This window comes from Plectropomus leopardus, chromosome 19, assembly GCF_008729295.1.
Source record: "Plectropomus leopardus isolate mb chromosome 19, YSFRI_Pleo_2.0, whole genome shotgun sequence".
Taxonomy (NCBI): domain Eukaryota; kingdom Metazoa; phylum Chordata; class Actinopteri; order Perciformes; family Serranidae; genus Plectropomus; species Plectropomus leopardus.
In genome coordinates this window covers 27,356,422-27,373,434 of record NC_056481.1, presented here as the reverse complement: position 1 = coordinate 27,373,434, position 17,013 = coordinate 27,356,422, and the positions used below count along the sequence as shown (strand labels likewise).

The window sequence follows — 17,013 nt, the reverse complement described above, 5'->3', positions numbered from 1 at the left end:
GATGTTTAACAAAACAGCGTCCGCCTCTAGTGTGACATATAACATATGTGTGGACAGTAGGGCTGCAACAACAAATCGATAAAATCGATTATAATGGATTATTAAATGTGTTGGCAACGAATAAAATTATCGATTCTTTGTGTCGCACAATTATAACGTCACTCGCCGTTTTTACCGAGAGATGGTGCTATAGGGGCCACAACAAAGTCCCCTCTTTATACCCCTGCATTTTTACACAGAACCAAACGATGGCGGCATAATTCCACTCCTGTGTATGATTATACGCTGCATCACAGCATCCTGCTATCAAAAGAGGCATGACACAACAGCCTCGGCCTCTAGTGTTACATAAAATATGGCCATCAGGAGCGTTTTCTAAATAATAACAATGGTATAACACGTTAATCACAATCATTTACCTTCTCTGTTACACAGCAGCTGATCTCATCCTCTGCTTGGAAGGTAAAATGCTCTAGAATCTCACTATTTTCCCAGTTTGTGGACATTTACAACTGCTGTTCCCCTTCTTTGCTGTTTTCTATGCTGCTTTTTAAATCTCCGCGTTGGGTCAAACAAATAAACACATCGTCAAAACATCACTCTTTCCCGACCGTGGTCACGTCTTTCAGGCTTTATGTTTTACAGACCTTGTTACAGTGCTGTTACTATGTCTGTCCCAGCATAGAGGCGAATCCACTCTGTCCCTTCTTTCTACGACTGGACATTATACACACAACAGCAAGGTGGCATAACGACATGATATTCCCACCTTGAGCAGGCAGTGTAAATGCGACTACATTTTCCAGACCTAAGAAGGCAGATGCAGAGGATGCTTGGTTTTTTTTGGCTCCACGTATGTTTGAGCGAACAAACTTCTTCCGTGGTAAACTACAACACATAAAGCTACAGATCACAGTTGATGGATAAAAATCTCTGTGCTGCATATTTCAACATCTACCATGAGTTTGATGAATTCATTCTGAATTCAAAATATTCAAAGTTATGTCTATTCTGTAGGGCTGCACCTAGTGATTTTTTTTTTTATCGATTAATCGATTAATCTATCAATTTTGGTTTTTTTTATCTAACTATTTTTTTTATTACTCGATCCACATAACAACAAATTTACAGAAAATAACATTTTACAACGCTGCAGAGCATTATTCCCTAACAAAAAATAGCCCAGTTTTAACTGGTAATCTGTGTTTTACAGTCTGATGTGTCTCCAAGTGTCTCCAAAATAAAATTAATGTAAGAGCTTGTTCCACTCAAGTAAAAGGAATGTAGTGCAATCTACATTTAGCAATCCAACAGCAAAATAAATTAAACAATGTAAAATACAAGTCACTCTGAGGTGGAGTAACAAAACAGTTACTCTTCGTTACAGTAACAAACCTCAAATCTAGCAGTCCAACAAAACATCTTACAGTAAAATTTGTGCAATTTGAATAACACTATAACTTTTCTCTAACAGAAATAATTAAAAGTACATTCTTTCTTCATGAAAAAAGGCCAATAGGCCAATAGGCCTTGACTGGGCATATCGCTGGCTGCTGATATGAGTGCTGTATTTTCATATTTATAAGGACCATGGATCTATTATAAATCTGGATACAGCCCATAAGCACATATTCCACTCATTTATGAAGTTATACAAGCTCCTGCGCAGCTGACAACCCCATCCTGTAAACGTTTCAAAATAAAATGCATTGTAACAGCAACTGATGACATTCTGTCAACAGAGACACAGTCAGATAGCTTTTGTTTTGAAAAGGAAGCAAGGAAGTTAAGGTAAAACAAACGTCTTTGTGTTTCCTCATCTCTGTGACAGAGAGAGACTTTAAACTGCAGCATAAAGTGGTATAGAGTCAACAAACTCGAGCGTCACGCATAAAAAACAGCGAGCCACCATTTGTCTAGATGTGCTGCAGCTGACACGCAGGTCAGACGTGACTGACAAGCACTGCTCGGGTGAGCAGTGTGCTCGCTCTTACGCGATGCATGAGCGCCGAAACAAAAAAAACACACCCGTCGCTGCTCACCCTCTCATTACGTGCGCTGTGTGAAACGGTGCGACGTGTCGACGCACTTTACGTGAGTCAACGTACTTACGTAATCAATTACGTCAATTACGCCGATGCGTCGCCACAGCTCTACTATTCTGTAGTGGAAAATATGGCCAATTCCATATTATAGTGTTTGTAGTGGCCTTTCTGAAGCATCTCCATTTGAAGGTGAAAGCCTCTCTCCTGCCATGTTTGTTTTCTGTGTCTCTTGTTTGTGTTTGTACTCTAAACAATGCTACTATTCACCACCCAAAATACAGTCACACGCAGCTTAGAAAAGTTCCTAAACTGGCTGAACTGCAACACTGGAACAACCACGCATGGATTCTGTATGTGGAAGGTTCTTCCCCGGTCACAGCCTGTCATTTTTTGCTGATTAGCCACACAGAGATGAACCTCAGGCCACAGCCCTGAAAACAAACTAGCAGCACTGCTACTGTACACACACTCTCAAACACACACACGCTGGACTGTAATGGAAAACAAAGGCTCCTATAGGCAATGACCTGGCTGCCCTGCTCTTTCCATTCATTGTGAATCCAGATGAGTGTGGCAGTTTTATGCCTAACGTGCCAGCGAACGGTTCTGCTGCTGAGCTTTTTCTTTTGCTTTCAGCTCATGTCAGTGTCCCTCAAGTCCCACCAAAACCCAAGTGTCTGCAAGGAGATTACAGTGCAGTTTGGACGCTCTGTATTTCACAATGTACGTCACTGTTATTGTTGGGAATGTTATTTTTCTTCATCTGATTTTTTATTGTGTTATTCAGGTTATTCATTATTATTATTTCTATATTTTATGCCACATTTTAGCTCTTTGATGTGTTAGTGTGTATGTTGTTGTATGACACTCTGTTAGTACGTTTACATGATGTTAGAAAATGCAAATTATTGTGTTAGTCCAACTAAAACTAGACTTGCATGAAACTGTGCATGAAAACATAGTGAATGTGTAGAGTTTGTTTTGTATATCCTGGAAATGAAACGTTATTTTCAGCTACCATCCATTGTAATGGAAAACCCTTGTTGATTTAGCCCAACAGATATTATATTTTGCGCTTAATGGCTGGTAATCTCAGACTGATCTCTCGACTGTATATTGCATTATATTTCTACAAAGATATAAAGCCATGAACCAATAAGCCTTAGTGAGCCGTTGCTTACCCAGTATACTCCTGCACTACTGGCCCATCTGACCAAATACACTTGACAAAGGCCTGACAGCTTGGCTTGACACACTTCTTCTAATCTAATCTCCAATCCTTCTCCACTGTATTCACTCAGCTAGTTAAGCCCCTTGCTAATGAGACTGTGCCCCATTGTATGGAATTAAACCAGAACACTACTCACTGCCTAAATCACATCACACACAAGGACCAATTCTACAAGGGAATTAGGGAAGCTGGGAGCATGTTTGTTGTGCGGTATAAACAATTACATGTGATATGCAGCGTAGATGAGGGAGCATGCAATTACACATGAGAGAGATGTTTAGCTGTGCCACAGTAATCAATTCATGGAATTATGTCACCTTGCTGTTTCTGTCAAAAATACAATGCATGAATGCATGAGTTAAGTGCAGAATAACACAAACCCCCTAAGCAATGGATGTCATCTAAATATTGTCTCCAAGCTGTATCCCTGTTACAGATCAGGATTCATCAGCTTCATGTAGCCCCATTGTTGATTGATTGTATTTTAGAATAATCATTTGATATATTAAAAACACCTAAAGACCTGTTCTGCATACCCCCTTGTTTACATTATGACCATTTTTTGTCACAGATTCTGTTTACTCATTCATTTAGGCTAAAACTAGACCTCTACTAAATTTTCGCTTTTCAACCTTAAATAACCAAAATCTAAACATGTAAAGACAAATAACTCTAAATGTATAAAGACAAATAGATGTATAATAGACATTTATTAAATGCCTTTCAAAGTTAACTTTCAGTTGGAAGCTTTGAAGCATTTAACCTGAAATGTATCTACTGTCTACATCACATAGAAGGCTCCACGCGCAGTCAGTACATGTGAGAAGAACCCATGCATGTATGCTGGACGAAATGCTTTAAAATACACACAAACAAGTAAATCGGACAGCCACCGATGACACCCAAATTAAGTCACACATAGCAAATAACCCTATCAGATACGTAATATCTGATGACTTACAGTCCTCAAGAAATGGCACATTATGTCCTCAGAAACCACAGTAAATGATCAAATCATAACTGTGCTGGGGTTTGGCTGGTAATCTGCACAGGCAGATAGAAGGATTCAGCAAACAAAAGAAAACGGGAACAGGCACACAGTACAGTGAGACAGTACTGTGTATGTGCCAGCCAAGGGCTTGTCAGGGCAAATATTTCATTGTTTGCTGTTTTTGGCATGTTTGCCAATTATGAAAATAGCTCTTTTTTTGAAGGAGGGGGATATTCAGACCAATATACTGCTAAGATTTTCAGCAGCCCTTGTCTGCCTACTGACTGTATTGGGAAAGCAATAATTACACATCAAGCAGGAAATATGTCTGCGCCTGAAAGCTCCACAAGTGACTACATGGAGTTGTCTTGAAATTGTGGACAATATTTTACATTAAATTCCCTAGCATTTCTGCCTCCCTGTTCAAGTCGGAGAGGTTGTTGTCCGCCAGAAAAATACAGGCAGACGGAGCTTCTATGGTCGACAACCAAATAATATGGATTGTGACCAATAACCAGGAGATATTGGGGATTAGCCTAACGTGAGGGCTGTAGTGTATGGTAAATCTATAAACTAACCATACCTCCGTCAGCTGATTTGCAGTATACAGCAGATTAAAGCATTTAGCTGCTCGGGACTCAAATTCCTCCACATGCTTTTACAAATGCAGCCGCTCTCAGAGGACATCACGATCCATGGTTCAAATGCTGCCAGGTGCTTCTCGTTGACTAATTGATTATTTTGAAATTAACGCTTTACATTATGGGTGAAATAAATTGTGTACCGTTACCTACATGGAGCCCACTGTGGTTTTACCATTCTTTGTACTAATAGTGAAAACAAGGAGGCTTGTCTTAGACATAGTAAATGGTTCGGGGGGAGAAGTTTTAAGGTTTTGGTGTAAATAAGCACAGTGTCTGGACCACCGCGAGTTGTTTGCTTTCCATAACCCCCTACTGGTAGTCTGTCTCCCATTAACTTGCAAGTTAAGAGGGCAAATAACTAACAAATCAAAGTTTTACACACAACAATGACACATATTTTGGCGAAACAATGATGAATAGCAGCGCTATATCCTACCCTTTGGTCCAAAGAGCCATAATAACTAAGAGAAAGCCACATAATAATTTCCGCCTGGCAAGCCTACAACATTGCCTCGCTGGCTAGCCACCAACCGCAGAGATTTTCCCATTTGCTTTGCATGTAACAGACCAAAGCGGAGGACAAAATCAGCGTTTGCCTTACCGTCAGATCGGGATTGTCGCTGTCACGATGGTTAACGGCTCGTATGACCCCGGACCTCCACGGCCACTGAGCGATGTCGCCGATTTCAGGCGGCTCGTCCCCGCTGACACAGAGGAACCGCTTCCCGACCAGCTCCGGCCGAGCCTCGACTGCCATGGCCCTTCGCTGGTCAAAACCCCCCCGCGAAAAAACTTCCCAACAACGACGCCCTTACAGACCTGTCATTTAAGACATTAAACCAGTTCTAAAGAATCCAACGGGAGAAAGAAAATAAAAAAGGAAAAGTTGTTTGTCGCTAAACGCTGAAAAACCGACCCGGGGGATTTAAATGTGTAGCAGTCTCCACCCGCTAGAGCGTCAGTCTCTTTTCTCTGAGCGTGAAAAAACGGTGGAACACTGAACCGCATCACCGCCGCTATCCATGCTCGTCTTTCTCCGCTGGATCCCAAGGCATTCACAGGCCGCAGCACGGTTGTGTCCCTCCGCTCAATTGAACCCCATCGGTACTATTTTCTCAAAACTACTACTTTTTGTACATGTAGAACTGCCACGACTACTGCTAACAGCACGTGTAGACAGCTACTGTTACCACTGTAACAGTGGACTGTTTTTCGTCCTAGTGCGATTGCTGGTATTACTGCTACTATTACAAACAACAACAGCACTATCTATCTATCTATCTATAGATATGTGTGTGTGTGTGTGGAGAAGGGTAGGAAGGAATATCTATCTATCTATCCAACCAAGATAGGTTCCCTGTCTGAAATTATATGGCAGGTTATTATTTTTGATGTAGATCTCTGTTTTGAGGTTCAAGTGAAGAATGTTGTCCAGTCTTGCTTTTTTCAGATCAAGAAAATCTTCTAAATAAGGTCATTTTTGTCTCCTACTCATATGATTACATGTGCATTTAGTTTTCCTTCCTGGAATACTGTAACACACGTTATGCTGGTATCAGTCAGAGCTCCATCTGTCGCAGAGTGCTGCTGTTCAAATTTTAACAGATACCAATAAATATGAATACATGACTGCTGTGCTTTAAGACCTGAAGGGACATCACTTTCTTGTTTTGCACTTTTTGCTTTCAGATGCATTCACAATTTGCAAGAAATTAGCAGATTTAGAAAATAGTTAAACATTGAAAATTAAAAAATAAAACAGCTAGGGGAAAATGTCTAGGGGAAAAAAGGGGGGAAACTAGGAAAGAAACATTTTTTTTAATTATCGTAGTTATCTATTTAAAATTATGTTACAAAATTATTCTAATTTTTAAAGATTTCCTCATGGTTATTTGCTTGTTTGTTTGTTTTTACATTCTCTTTCTCTCTCTTTCTTTCTCTTTTTATACAAAATTTTAGGTAATTTTCTTGTACTTTTTGCTAATTTCTTGCTAAATTTTGGGTCATTTAAAAGAAATCAAGCCAATTTGCTCAGGTGTCACAGGTTTATACCAGCAATTTTCGTGTGCTGCTTTCAGACACCTTTCACAAGTATTTAAACTTTTGCACCATGAATGAATTGGTGTAACTTCTTTCAGAAACATTAGGAAAAAGGCAATGACCCACTTGTTAAGAAATGCTCTAAGAATTTCAAGAAATTGGTAGATTTAGAAGATTATTTCAAAAAGCTAGAGAAAAATATCAAGCAGAAAAAGAAAAAGCTAGGGGAAAAACACATCTAGAGAAACCATAATTGCATATTTAAACTATTACAGAATTATTATTATTATTATTATTATTTCCAAATGTACAGGTACTAATTTCTTGCCATTTTGGGGTCATTTCAAATGTCATTGCTCATTGCCTTATTCCCATGTTTTTTTAATAAAATAAAGCCAATTTGCACAGGTTTCAAAGGGTTAAACATAGATTATTGTTAGGCCTCAATATTCCTATTATCTATAGTTCCATACTTCATAATCTGCTGCTTATATTTGTATTTTACACCTCTTTAATCTTGCTCGGGGATGTGAACATTTAATTCAGAATTTTAAATGCAGCTGACCTGTTTGGTGTCTTTCTTTCAGTGTGGATTTGCTAGTTTACTAGTTTGCATTGTCTTGCTCCTTACAGCCTCAGACAGAGAGAGACTTGGCAAAGGAGAGAATGTGGGAGAAGGAGAACAAGAGAGGGAAGGTTTGTGTGTGTGTCCAGTGTGCTTGTGGCTCCATGGAGGATTGCACGCTTGTGTGCTCTCGCTTGTGTGTGCAGAGCACAGGGATCTTAAGGACAGTATAGAGGTTTGTGTGTGAAGTGTGGAGGAAGCAAACTGCCTGAAGCGACCTCCAGGGTGGGATGCAGGAGGATAAGGGAAAGAAAGGGAGAGATGGAATGATACAGGAAAAGAAGCAGGGGAGGATGAGTAGAGAAGCTGCAAAGAAAAAGAAAAAAATATGCTGAATAAACAAAGTCATTCTAATGGCACATGAGCAAAGAGATGACAGAAGCAAGAAAAAGAAGAAAAGGAAAGAAGACATGACACAAAATTTAGCCAAAGAATTTAGCCAGAAAATTATCTGAAAATTGTATGTATTCATATTTCAAGGTACCTGCTCAAATTTGGGCAGCAGCACTCTGCACCAGATGGAGAAGGTGTGTTCAGATTCAATGCAACATAGATTTCTGATCCATTTGGCCCAATTGTAAAAATAGCAACAATACAAACAAACCAACAGATGTAAATTCACCTTTTTTTAGAGGTGAGGAAATGACTCCCATCTATACAAACTGAACAACTGAATAATAATGTCTGTACAGTCACCTTGTTGGTGTTTGTGGCAGATAAACACAGAGGCCAAATACAGCTTTGTGGTCAGACTGGAATAAGGTGGAAATTTGCACCTTAAAGGTATAGTGTGTAAGAGATAGTGACACCTAGTGGTGAGATCGCAGATTGCAATCATCTGAGGCTTCTCACATGTGCTAAGCTTGTAGGACAGGGGTGTCCAAACTTTGTTGAATGGGGGCCAGATAAGATGATGTGAAAATACCCGAGGGCCAGCTGTTTCTCACATTATATGTGTTATTTCAAAAAATCACACACAAATGACACAAATCCAACTGTTTCATCTGTAAATGAAAAAGTATTCAAGTTTCCATCGCTCCTGAAAGCAGGAGCCATGCTGTTGACTTAATGCGTCTTGCTGTAGCCATGTTTGTCATGTGGCAGGAAATATGTGGCGTTATGTAACTGCTTGTTTGTTTGTTTTCTGCTGTCTGTTTATGTAAACACATTACTTTCACCTACACAGTTCCTACTGCGCGCATGCATACAAACTGCTTGATTAACCTATATTGTGTTAATCATATCATAAAAGACAAGCTGAGCGTGGTTTATATTCAGTCTAGGCCCAAACTGACTCCAGGCTGGACTTTGGACACAACTGATGTAGGAGAACTACAAAGCCGACACAAAAATGCAAATGGACCTATCCAGAGCCAGTATTTGGTTTGTCTGTTGAAGGCTACTATAGAAATAACATGGCCAACTGCATAGAATAGTATTCACCAGGACACCAGGAAGTGCATCAGGTTTTAAAGTCAATTTTCACAGTGGCCAAAGAGTGGAATTAATTCCAAGTCCATCACTTCATGCCACTGGACCCATAAAGACTTTTCTTTCTTATTATGGGAAAGAGATGTCTGTCAATCAGTGGATACATTTTCTGAGCATCAAACCCCCCAAAAAATGAATCATTTGATCGTCAGGATTTGATCTATTCAGTACGATAACAAGTCTACAGGAGCAACAACAGCAATAATTTTAATTGGGGGCGGCTGTGGCTCAGAGGTAGAGCAAGTTGTCCACTAATGGAAAAGAATTTTGCATTTCTGCCAATAGATGCTCCTAATTCCGATACACTAGGACAAAACTATCAACACACAGGGTCTTAAATGTTATATAGATAGGCTATATCTTTGAAAGAGGAGCTGCTAGAGTTAAAAATGTTGTGGGAAGTTTTGAAGTGCCTGTTTAGCCTCCAGAGTTGATGAAGTGTTTGCTTAGGACATTGTGAAACAAGCAGGTAAATGACTGCTTTCAAGCAAGCAGATGGGACAAAAGGTCAAATTAGAGATTCACAAGATACCTGCAGCAATCTGAATGCTACAAAACTGTGTGTGAGTGCAGGTATGTCATCTGGATGGGAAAACACGACAAGGGAAATATGAAGCAAAACTGTGCAATGCACTCGCAAAGCAACATGTTAAATGAGAAGCATAAACAGGACATAAAATTAACAATTGACACCTCAAGCAACAAAACTGGAACAACATCAATTTTCTTGTACTGCTTTCAGACACTACCACATGCATTTGCTTTGAAACCTGTTGAAACCTGAGCAAATTGAATTGACTTCTTTTGAAAATATGGCTATAACGGCAAAGAGCAACTTGATAAGAAATATTTCAAGAAATCTGGAAAAGGTGAAAAGAAATTTAGCTTAGAATTGGTATTAAAAAAGATTAAGAGGGAGTAATTATTCAAAGTTAATCCTTTTCAAACCAGGATCGACATTTATTTTCTTTTGCTGAATTTGAATGTCTTTCAGAGGTATTTTGAGCACTAAGCAAATTGGTTTGATTTATTTCAAAAACAAAAAAGGGCTATAGTTTTAGAAAATTGTGTGAACTAAGACTGGTAAAATGTTGAGAAAACTATATTTAGAATGATCAGAATTGTATATTTCAAATTACATGAAAAGGGTTGTTTCTTTTTTTAAAAACACTTTTTCTGGTCATTTTTCTTCTATGTACATTTTGTGTTTTTGTTCTTTGTTTTTTGCAAATTTTTGGGTTATTTTTTTCAAAGTAATCAATCCAGTTAACTCAGGTTTCACTTTAGAAAATAAATGTCCAGAGAAATATTCTACTACTGCTGCTGCTACTACTACTACTACTACTACTACTACTACTACTACTACCAATGATAACAATAATGGTTATGTATGTATGTATGTATCTATCTATACATACATACATACATATACATAATATATACACAATAAATATTTGTTGCTGTCATTGTTTTTTTTTTTTACTTTTTTCTTTTTTCTTCTAAAGTAATCAAGTAATTTTCTTGTAACTCTTAACTTGTACCTTTAAACCATATTTCTAAAGGAAATCAAGCCAATTTACTCAGAGTTGAAGAGTTGAGAGCTGGAGTAAGATGTCAGTGAGCAGATGCACTGAACTGTATACTGTATTCTTGATAAAGCCATGAATGTATTGTTGAACAGGTTGTGAATGTATATATAACTGAATAGTGATGCCTCACCTGATTGAATACCCTCAAGCACCAACAATGTCATGACCAATAAACTTTTTTTTTTTAACCAAGGGCTTATTTCCAGTATATCTCTGCTCGGTTTGATTTATTTGCAGATATGTGTCTGACTGGATTTTGCAGCTGTGCGTGACATTAGACAGTACTGTGAGGCTAGCAGTGGAGCAGCTGAGTGCTCGATGTGGAGGTGTTTTCTGTTCAGCTGTGATCCTGATGCTGATGCTGTCCCAGACAAGCACTGTGACCAGAGAAGCTCCACTGGGAATCTCCCTCACACTGCTGCACACTGCAGTAGCCGCCTTCATGAATAACAAGTAGCTACGAATCCAAGCCCCCTCCTCCACCATACACACATACTCGCATCATATGTACACAAAACACGCATATGCCTGCATGTGGTCACAAACATGCACATCTGTAAATACACAAAGGTGCAAGCTCATAGTTGCACACATACAGGCTCACAGGCACGTTGATGTGTTCAGATATCACTATCTGCACACACAGACTGACATGCACACACAAAGAGACAGGCATGCTGAAGTTCACAGATGGGGACTGTGTCTGCCAAGTGCTATGTATGGAAAACTGTAATGAATATGATTACAACCTAAAGACTGATGGGGTTTATGCAATGAGCAAGACAAAGGCAGTCCACTGCATTTGTGTTTCAGCTGGTCAGTAGGCTGTCTTTTTCAAAGCCACTTACCTTTTGTACAAACACGATAATAAATACATAAAATAAATTTTTTTTTAGCCATCTAATCTTGCAGCATTTTGCTGTTGCCTCAGTACAGTCCCTTGTGTAAAACTCTTAAAATTATACACATTTTTTCCTTAAAATAAATTGTCTATTACAGAATATAGTAGTGTAGCTACATTTCAACAACACACAGTGGGTCAAGAAAATACATAAGACTTCCCGGTTGAGTAGAGGTGTAGAGCAGAAGGAGTAATGCATCATTAATGGTTCACAGTTAACCCTTTGAAACCTGGATGGATTATTAGTAAATCACCTCCAAAAAGGGTAAAATGTTTAGAAGACTGTATTTATAATTATATTATATATTAAAATAAATCATCAGTACTTGTTTGACATCTTTGTTTTTAAAAAAAAATCATTTTATTTCTTTTTTTTTTTGATGCTTACTTTCAGGTATTTTTTGGGCTGTGTCTTGTTAAGTGGTCCTTTGCCTTCACCCTCTGTTTTTTTTTTTTTTTTTTTACACAAATCAAACCAATTTGCTCATGCTTCAGAGTGTTTACAAGCTTTAAAGCTTTGTGAGTTTTTTCTTTTCTTTTTTAATATTATTGAGTTTTGGATGGTATTCTTTATTTTCTTTTTGTTAAATAATTTTGAGTTTTGTGGGTGTTTTCTTCTATTTTTATTTGAGTTTTTAGTATGTTTTTCAAATTTTCTTTAATTTAATTTTCTAATAATTTTGTGTTGTTTTCTTTCCTACCTTGGGTACTTCTAAGTTCTACCTTTAATAGGCTACTTTAAGTACATTTTCCTCAAATTTGCATCTTCAATGCAAGATTGTTACATAAAACAGAGTATTTTCACAGGATGGTATTAGTACTTTTACTTTAGTAAAGGAACTGCATAAAATTAAGTTATCGTCCGTTTCCGTGTTAGGAAAAAGCTCCCCAACGAAAACGATTGGAAAAAGCCATCAAACAAACTCATCACTTCACTCACTCATTGGACAAAATTCGCCACGAATCGGAGACGGACCAATTAGCGCACAGGTCGCTGAGTTTGAAATTCCACCGCTTCTTCCAAACGCAGAAGTCACATGGGTAAACGCAGCCAACCAATAATAGTCTGTGTTTGTTGTAAACAGAATGAACTGTCCAATAGTATGTCCGGGAGGCAGTTCTTTTCCTGTTGACGTCAGTGGCTATCTGTGTGCACCGTTCTGGTGCCAGGAATTGGGGAGGAAAGTAGAGAAGGAAGGAGGAAAAACTGGAGGGGATGAGAGATTGCTACACACACAAAACAAAGGAATCACACTGGATAGATATCCCATCGCTTAGCTATGGCTGCGGAGACAGAGCAGTGAGAGTGAAGGTTTTTTTATAACATGTTGGTCGGCTGATGTACAGCGAGATAGCGAGCTGCTCCTGGATCCGCTCATCGAAGTTTGGGTTTAAGAAGTTTACCGTTCCAGCGCTACGGTTAGCATTTAACATTATCACGGGGCTGTCTGCTACCTGACACATCCCCGTACAGCAAACATGGTGTCCTGGATCATCTCGAGAACGGTTGTGTAAGTACTAAGACCATTCAAGTGCTGAAACTGAACTCAAATGGTCCTTTTACTTCGTGGCGAAAATAATCGCTGCTGGAGGGATTGAACTTTGTTAGCTTGCTTGGCTAACTTGTTAGCGTCCTTGGTCTAAGTTGTGACCTACCTTATTTTTTTAGACTAACGCGGGAGCTTTGTCAACAAGAAACGACATATTTTGTGTCGACAAACAGTTACCACAAAAACACATAAATACTTATACGTTCTACAAATGCATAAATAGCTAACGGCTAGCCTTGCTAAATTGCTATTGCGACTAAAGCTAATGCTAGCATGTTGTTTATGAATCATGATCATGCAGGTTGATGAGTCAGCCGCTACAATACGTACCTTTTTTAAGTATCGTTGAAAGTGGAAACTTTCAAGTTCTACTTGTTCATGTGTGAAGGAGTGTCCGATACAGCTGTCATCTTGAAGATATTATTAGCCAGCCCAGCCCAGTTTAACCTGGCAGCCATAGCATAGTTAGCACGCAGGAGGAAAATAGTATTAAACCGCATCAAATGAATTTCTTTGGCTTTGCATGGATTTGTCTGGTTTGATAGTTCATCCTCTATTGTCATGCTGCTCGGGTCCCTCGTGAATAAAGCAGAAGTCAGAGATTCAAATTTAACCCTCTGAAAGCTGAGCAAAAATATCGTTTTTAAAACATCGTAGGAAGGCATTGAGCAACAAAAGAAGAAATGACCCCCAAATTAGCAAGAAATGTGAAAAAGTACAAGAAAATTACCTGGGGAAAATTACCTTGTGAAGAAAAAACAGCTAAAAAAAAAAAAAATTACGGAACATTGGTCAAATAAGGACAAAGTTTAAAAACATACCTAAAACTTGGTGAAAGTTATAAAACTTATAAAAAAAAACATGATACAGATTTTGTAACACAATTAAAAAAACATGCAATTCTGATATTTCTACACATTCCCCCAATTAAAAAAAAAAAAATCTAAATCTGTCCATTTCTTACAATTTGTGGAACATTTCTTACCAAGTTGCTGGTTTCCTATTTCCACATTTTTTTTAACAGAAATAGGACCAACTTGCTCACAGTTCAAAGGGCTAATACAGTGGAGATGTGCATATTTTGGGGTAAAAGTGTCATCTTTTGACCCAACACCATACCCTTTTATCATTCTGTCTATCTCCTGTTCTCCCTTTTGTTTTTTTTTCCTGCCTGTATACATCCAGGAGGAGAAGTTACGTAACTTGTTATAATGGAGGAAAGGAATGTAGCGGAAAGGACAGAAGGGAGTGGAGGAAAATGTGAAAAAGCCTCTCCCTCACATGCAACTTTAGATCACAAGCCGTCTGTTGTTGGATTCTGAACATATTCTTCTGTATCAGACTGTGGTCACAGGTCATAATGCAGTTCATCAGTGTTTAGTCGAGACCCAGGTTTAAGCATTGGGAGCAGATGAGAATTTTAAACTTTCATGCCTGTTGGACATGTCATAACCTGTCCTTAACCTTGTCTCGTCTCCTGCCTCTGTGCTGCATTTCATCACACACCAGACTGTTCCAAAGTCCATTAATGATTAACAGCCCATTGCTGGTTTCCAATAAACAGTCCAGCATTTGTTGTTGGTGTGCCTCTTTACTCTGGGACATTATACTTAACAGTGACTCTAAGGTTCAAGCTACAATAGATAACTTTTGAAAAAAATATACTTTTTGTCATATTTGCTAAAACTTTCATCCACACAGTAGTACATGAGATGGATAGTTTGTGACCCAGTGGCCATGTCAAGCTGAACCGTCTCATTTTACAGCTATACAGTACACTAAAATATGTTTCAAAAAAACATTTCAGGTGAGAGATAAGCAATGCAGTAACAGAGTCACATTTAATCAGGTCTGTCAAGTTGTTGTTTATGTTCAGCCATGGTAGATTCTAGCATATGCTATTAGAAGCACTAAAAGGAAAAACAATTTTTTATTTTATAGAATATATGTCTCATGTACTTATGTGTGAATATAGTGAGAGTTTCAGCAAGTATGACAAAAAAGTTTTTTTAAAATATTAAATAAAATAGTCACTGTCCACCAAAATTTGCATGTGCATGCAGGATTTTTTTAAACATGGGTAAACCAGCTAAACTTAGACTATAGACTGCTTTCCCGTTGCCAGTAGAACAGAGCTGTGGACACCGCTCTGCTGCAGACTTTCTGTGTGTGTGGTTGTTTTGATTGTTTTGGTCCGTTAGATGCCACAGACAGACTGGAGAACAGTAAAAATCAGCAGGGACAGAGGTGTGTGAAGACTTAATGGTGGTTTCTTCTCTTTATATATATATATATATATATATATATATATATATATGACATTTAGCTTCACTTAGAGTTTATATATATCTGCATCAGATGAACAGTGCTTTGACTGCATTGTACAATTGGATTACATTGAATTCTACAAAATGAGATACACTTAGTGTCCTCAATTTTGGTGTCCAATCATTTGCAGTATGAATGGTTGATGTCCAACCCACAGACATCTACAAAGCAAACACTGTAGCATCCTGATGGTGAGATAATTAACTGATTTTCTTCATGCCCCAGACTGAAGTTGAGTAAAACAAACAAAGATATCTGAAGCTCAGTAATGGTATGATGTGCTGAGTCTACTATAATTTTCTCTGGGCAAGCTAAAACTGATCTTGAAGTATTCTGGCCTAGATTCTGTACACTGGATCTTAGGTCTTGTCTATTTGACAAGTGTCCAATGCCCATGTCAGGAGGGTTGATAATTTCCATTACAGTGGCTTGTTGGGTAGTAGCTGTTGCTGCAGTGTATGGGGTAAAGTTGATGCTCTAAGCATGCAGCTCATGCATAATGTTAAAATTATAAAATTATGCAATGACAAATTCAAAAGGATTAATAATTTTATTCTCTCTGTTCACAATAGCATACTAAAAAGAAAAACTTAAATGGCAATGCATTTAATAAGAGAGAACTAAAACTTATTTTGGAAACTTCTAATATGTTCACTATCAAAGAAAGAAAGCACCATAAAACATGCTCAGCAGACCCTTTCTGCCTCTACACATCTCCTTTCCAACAACCATTTAAACTGTCTAGTCATGCAACAGTTAAAAAAAGTCAGACACTGATTTTCAACTCAGCACTCCATGACCAACTAATTTTAGGTTGGCCGCCTGCAAGGAATGGCTCCAGCATATGTGTGTGTATCTCTCCAAGTCTCTATTTCTCCAGCTTTTTCTCCATGCAGCGCAGTGGGCTGTTCTTTGTTACAGCCTCCCTTCTGACAAAAGGCATTTAAGTTGCCCAGCAGTTAAACAGCCTTGAGAAACGCTGATATGCTTCCCAAGAATGTGGACCTCTATGGTCATAATTATTATCAGATAGCACAGTGTTATTGTTCAACCCAATTGCCAGAAAAATGTTGGCATTATAAGTTTCTGCAAACCATGGATATGTTAAATTTGCATGTTATTATATAGCAGATATGTTGAAACTTTATGGTAAATGCATAGTTAACTTGAAGCACAAAAACCACTTGGTTATAGTTAGGAGCAGATCATATTAATGTAATATTTGAAAACTAGTGTGTTCATGAGTGGAAGTGTATTGATTTCTTCGGGGCCATTTACACAGCAATGGGCCTTGCATAGAACGTTAAACTTTTGTTGCAGTTTGGCTTTTCATTCACACACAACAACTGCGTTTGGGGGCCTGAAAACACAAACTTTCAAAACCCGGTTCCAGAGTGTAATCTTTTGAAAAGGCCACCCTTTCTGTAAACTGGCAATGCGCTGACTCCGTTAGAGTGGTGGCATCACGGCCACACTTGGCGCACGTGTGTGGTGTTCTTCTGTGGTGTGTCATTACAAAGTTACACCGCCAACTATTGGCCTGGCATGCATACAACAGCGTTGTTGGTTGTTTTTGAG

General features: G+C 38.5%; 2 protein-coding genes across 4 annotated transcripts in view; one reads left to right on the top strand and one right to left on the bottom strand.

The window, feature by feature from the left end:
* jmjd1cb (jumonji domain containing 1Cb) overlaps positions 1-5,850 on the bottom strand; it is a 175,036-nt gene extending 169,186 nt beyond the window's left edge. For all 3 annotated transcript variants that reach the window (XM_042508073.1, XM_042508074.1, XM_042508075.1), the window contains exon 1: positions 5,513-5,850. In XM_042508073.1, coding sequence (XP_042364007.1) covers positions 5,513-5,668 — 156 coding nt within the window. In that variant the 5' untranslated portion in view covers positions 5,669-5,850. The remainder of the gene's footprint in view (positions 1-5,512) is intronic.
* A 6,955-nt stretch (positions 5,851-12,805) lies between these two features.
* The window catches only part of reep3b (receptor accessory protein 3b), a 68,062-nt gene continuing 63,854 nt past the window's right edge, over positions 12,806-17,013 (top strand). Inside the window, exon 1 of the mRNA XM_042507327.1 lies at positions 12,806-13,068. Within this exon, the coding sequence (XP_042363261.1) occupies positions 13,037-13,068 (32 nt within the window). The 5' untranslated portion in view covers positions 12,806-13,036. The remainder of the gene's footprint in view (positions 13,069-17,013) is intronic.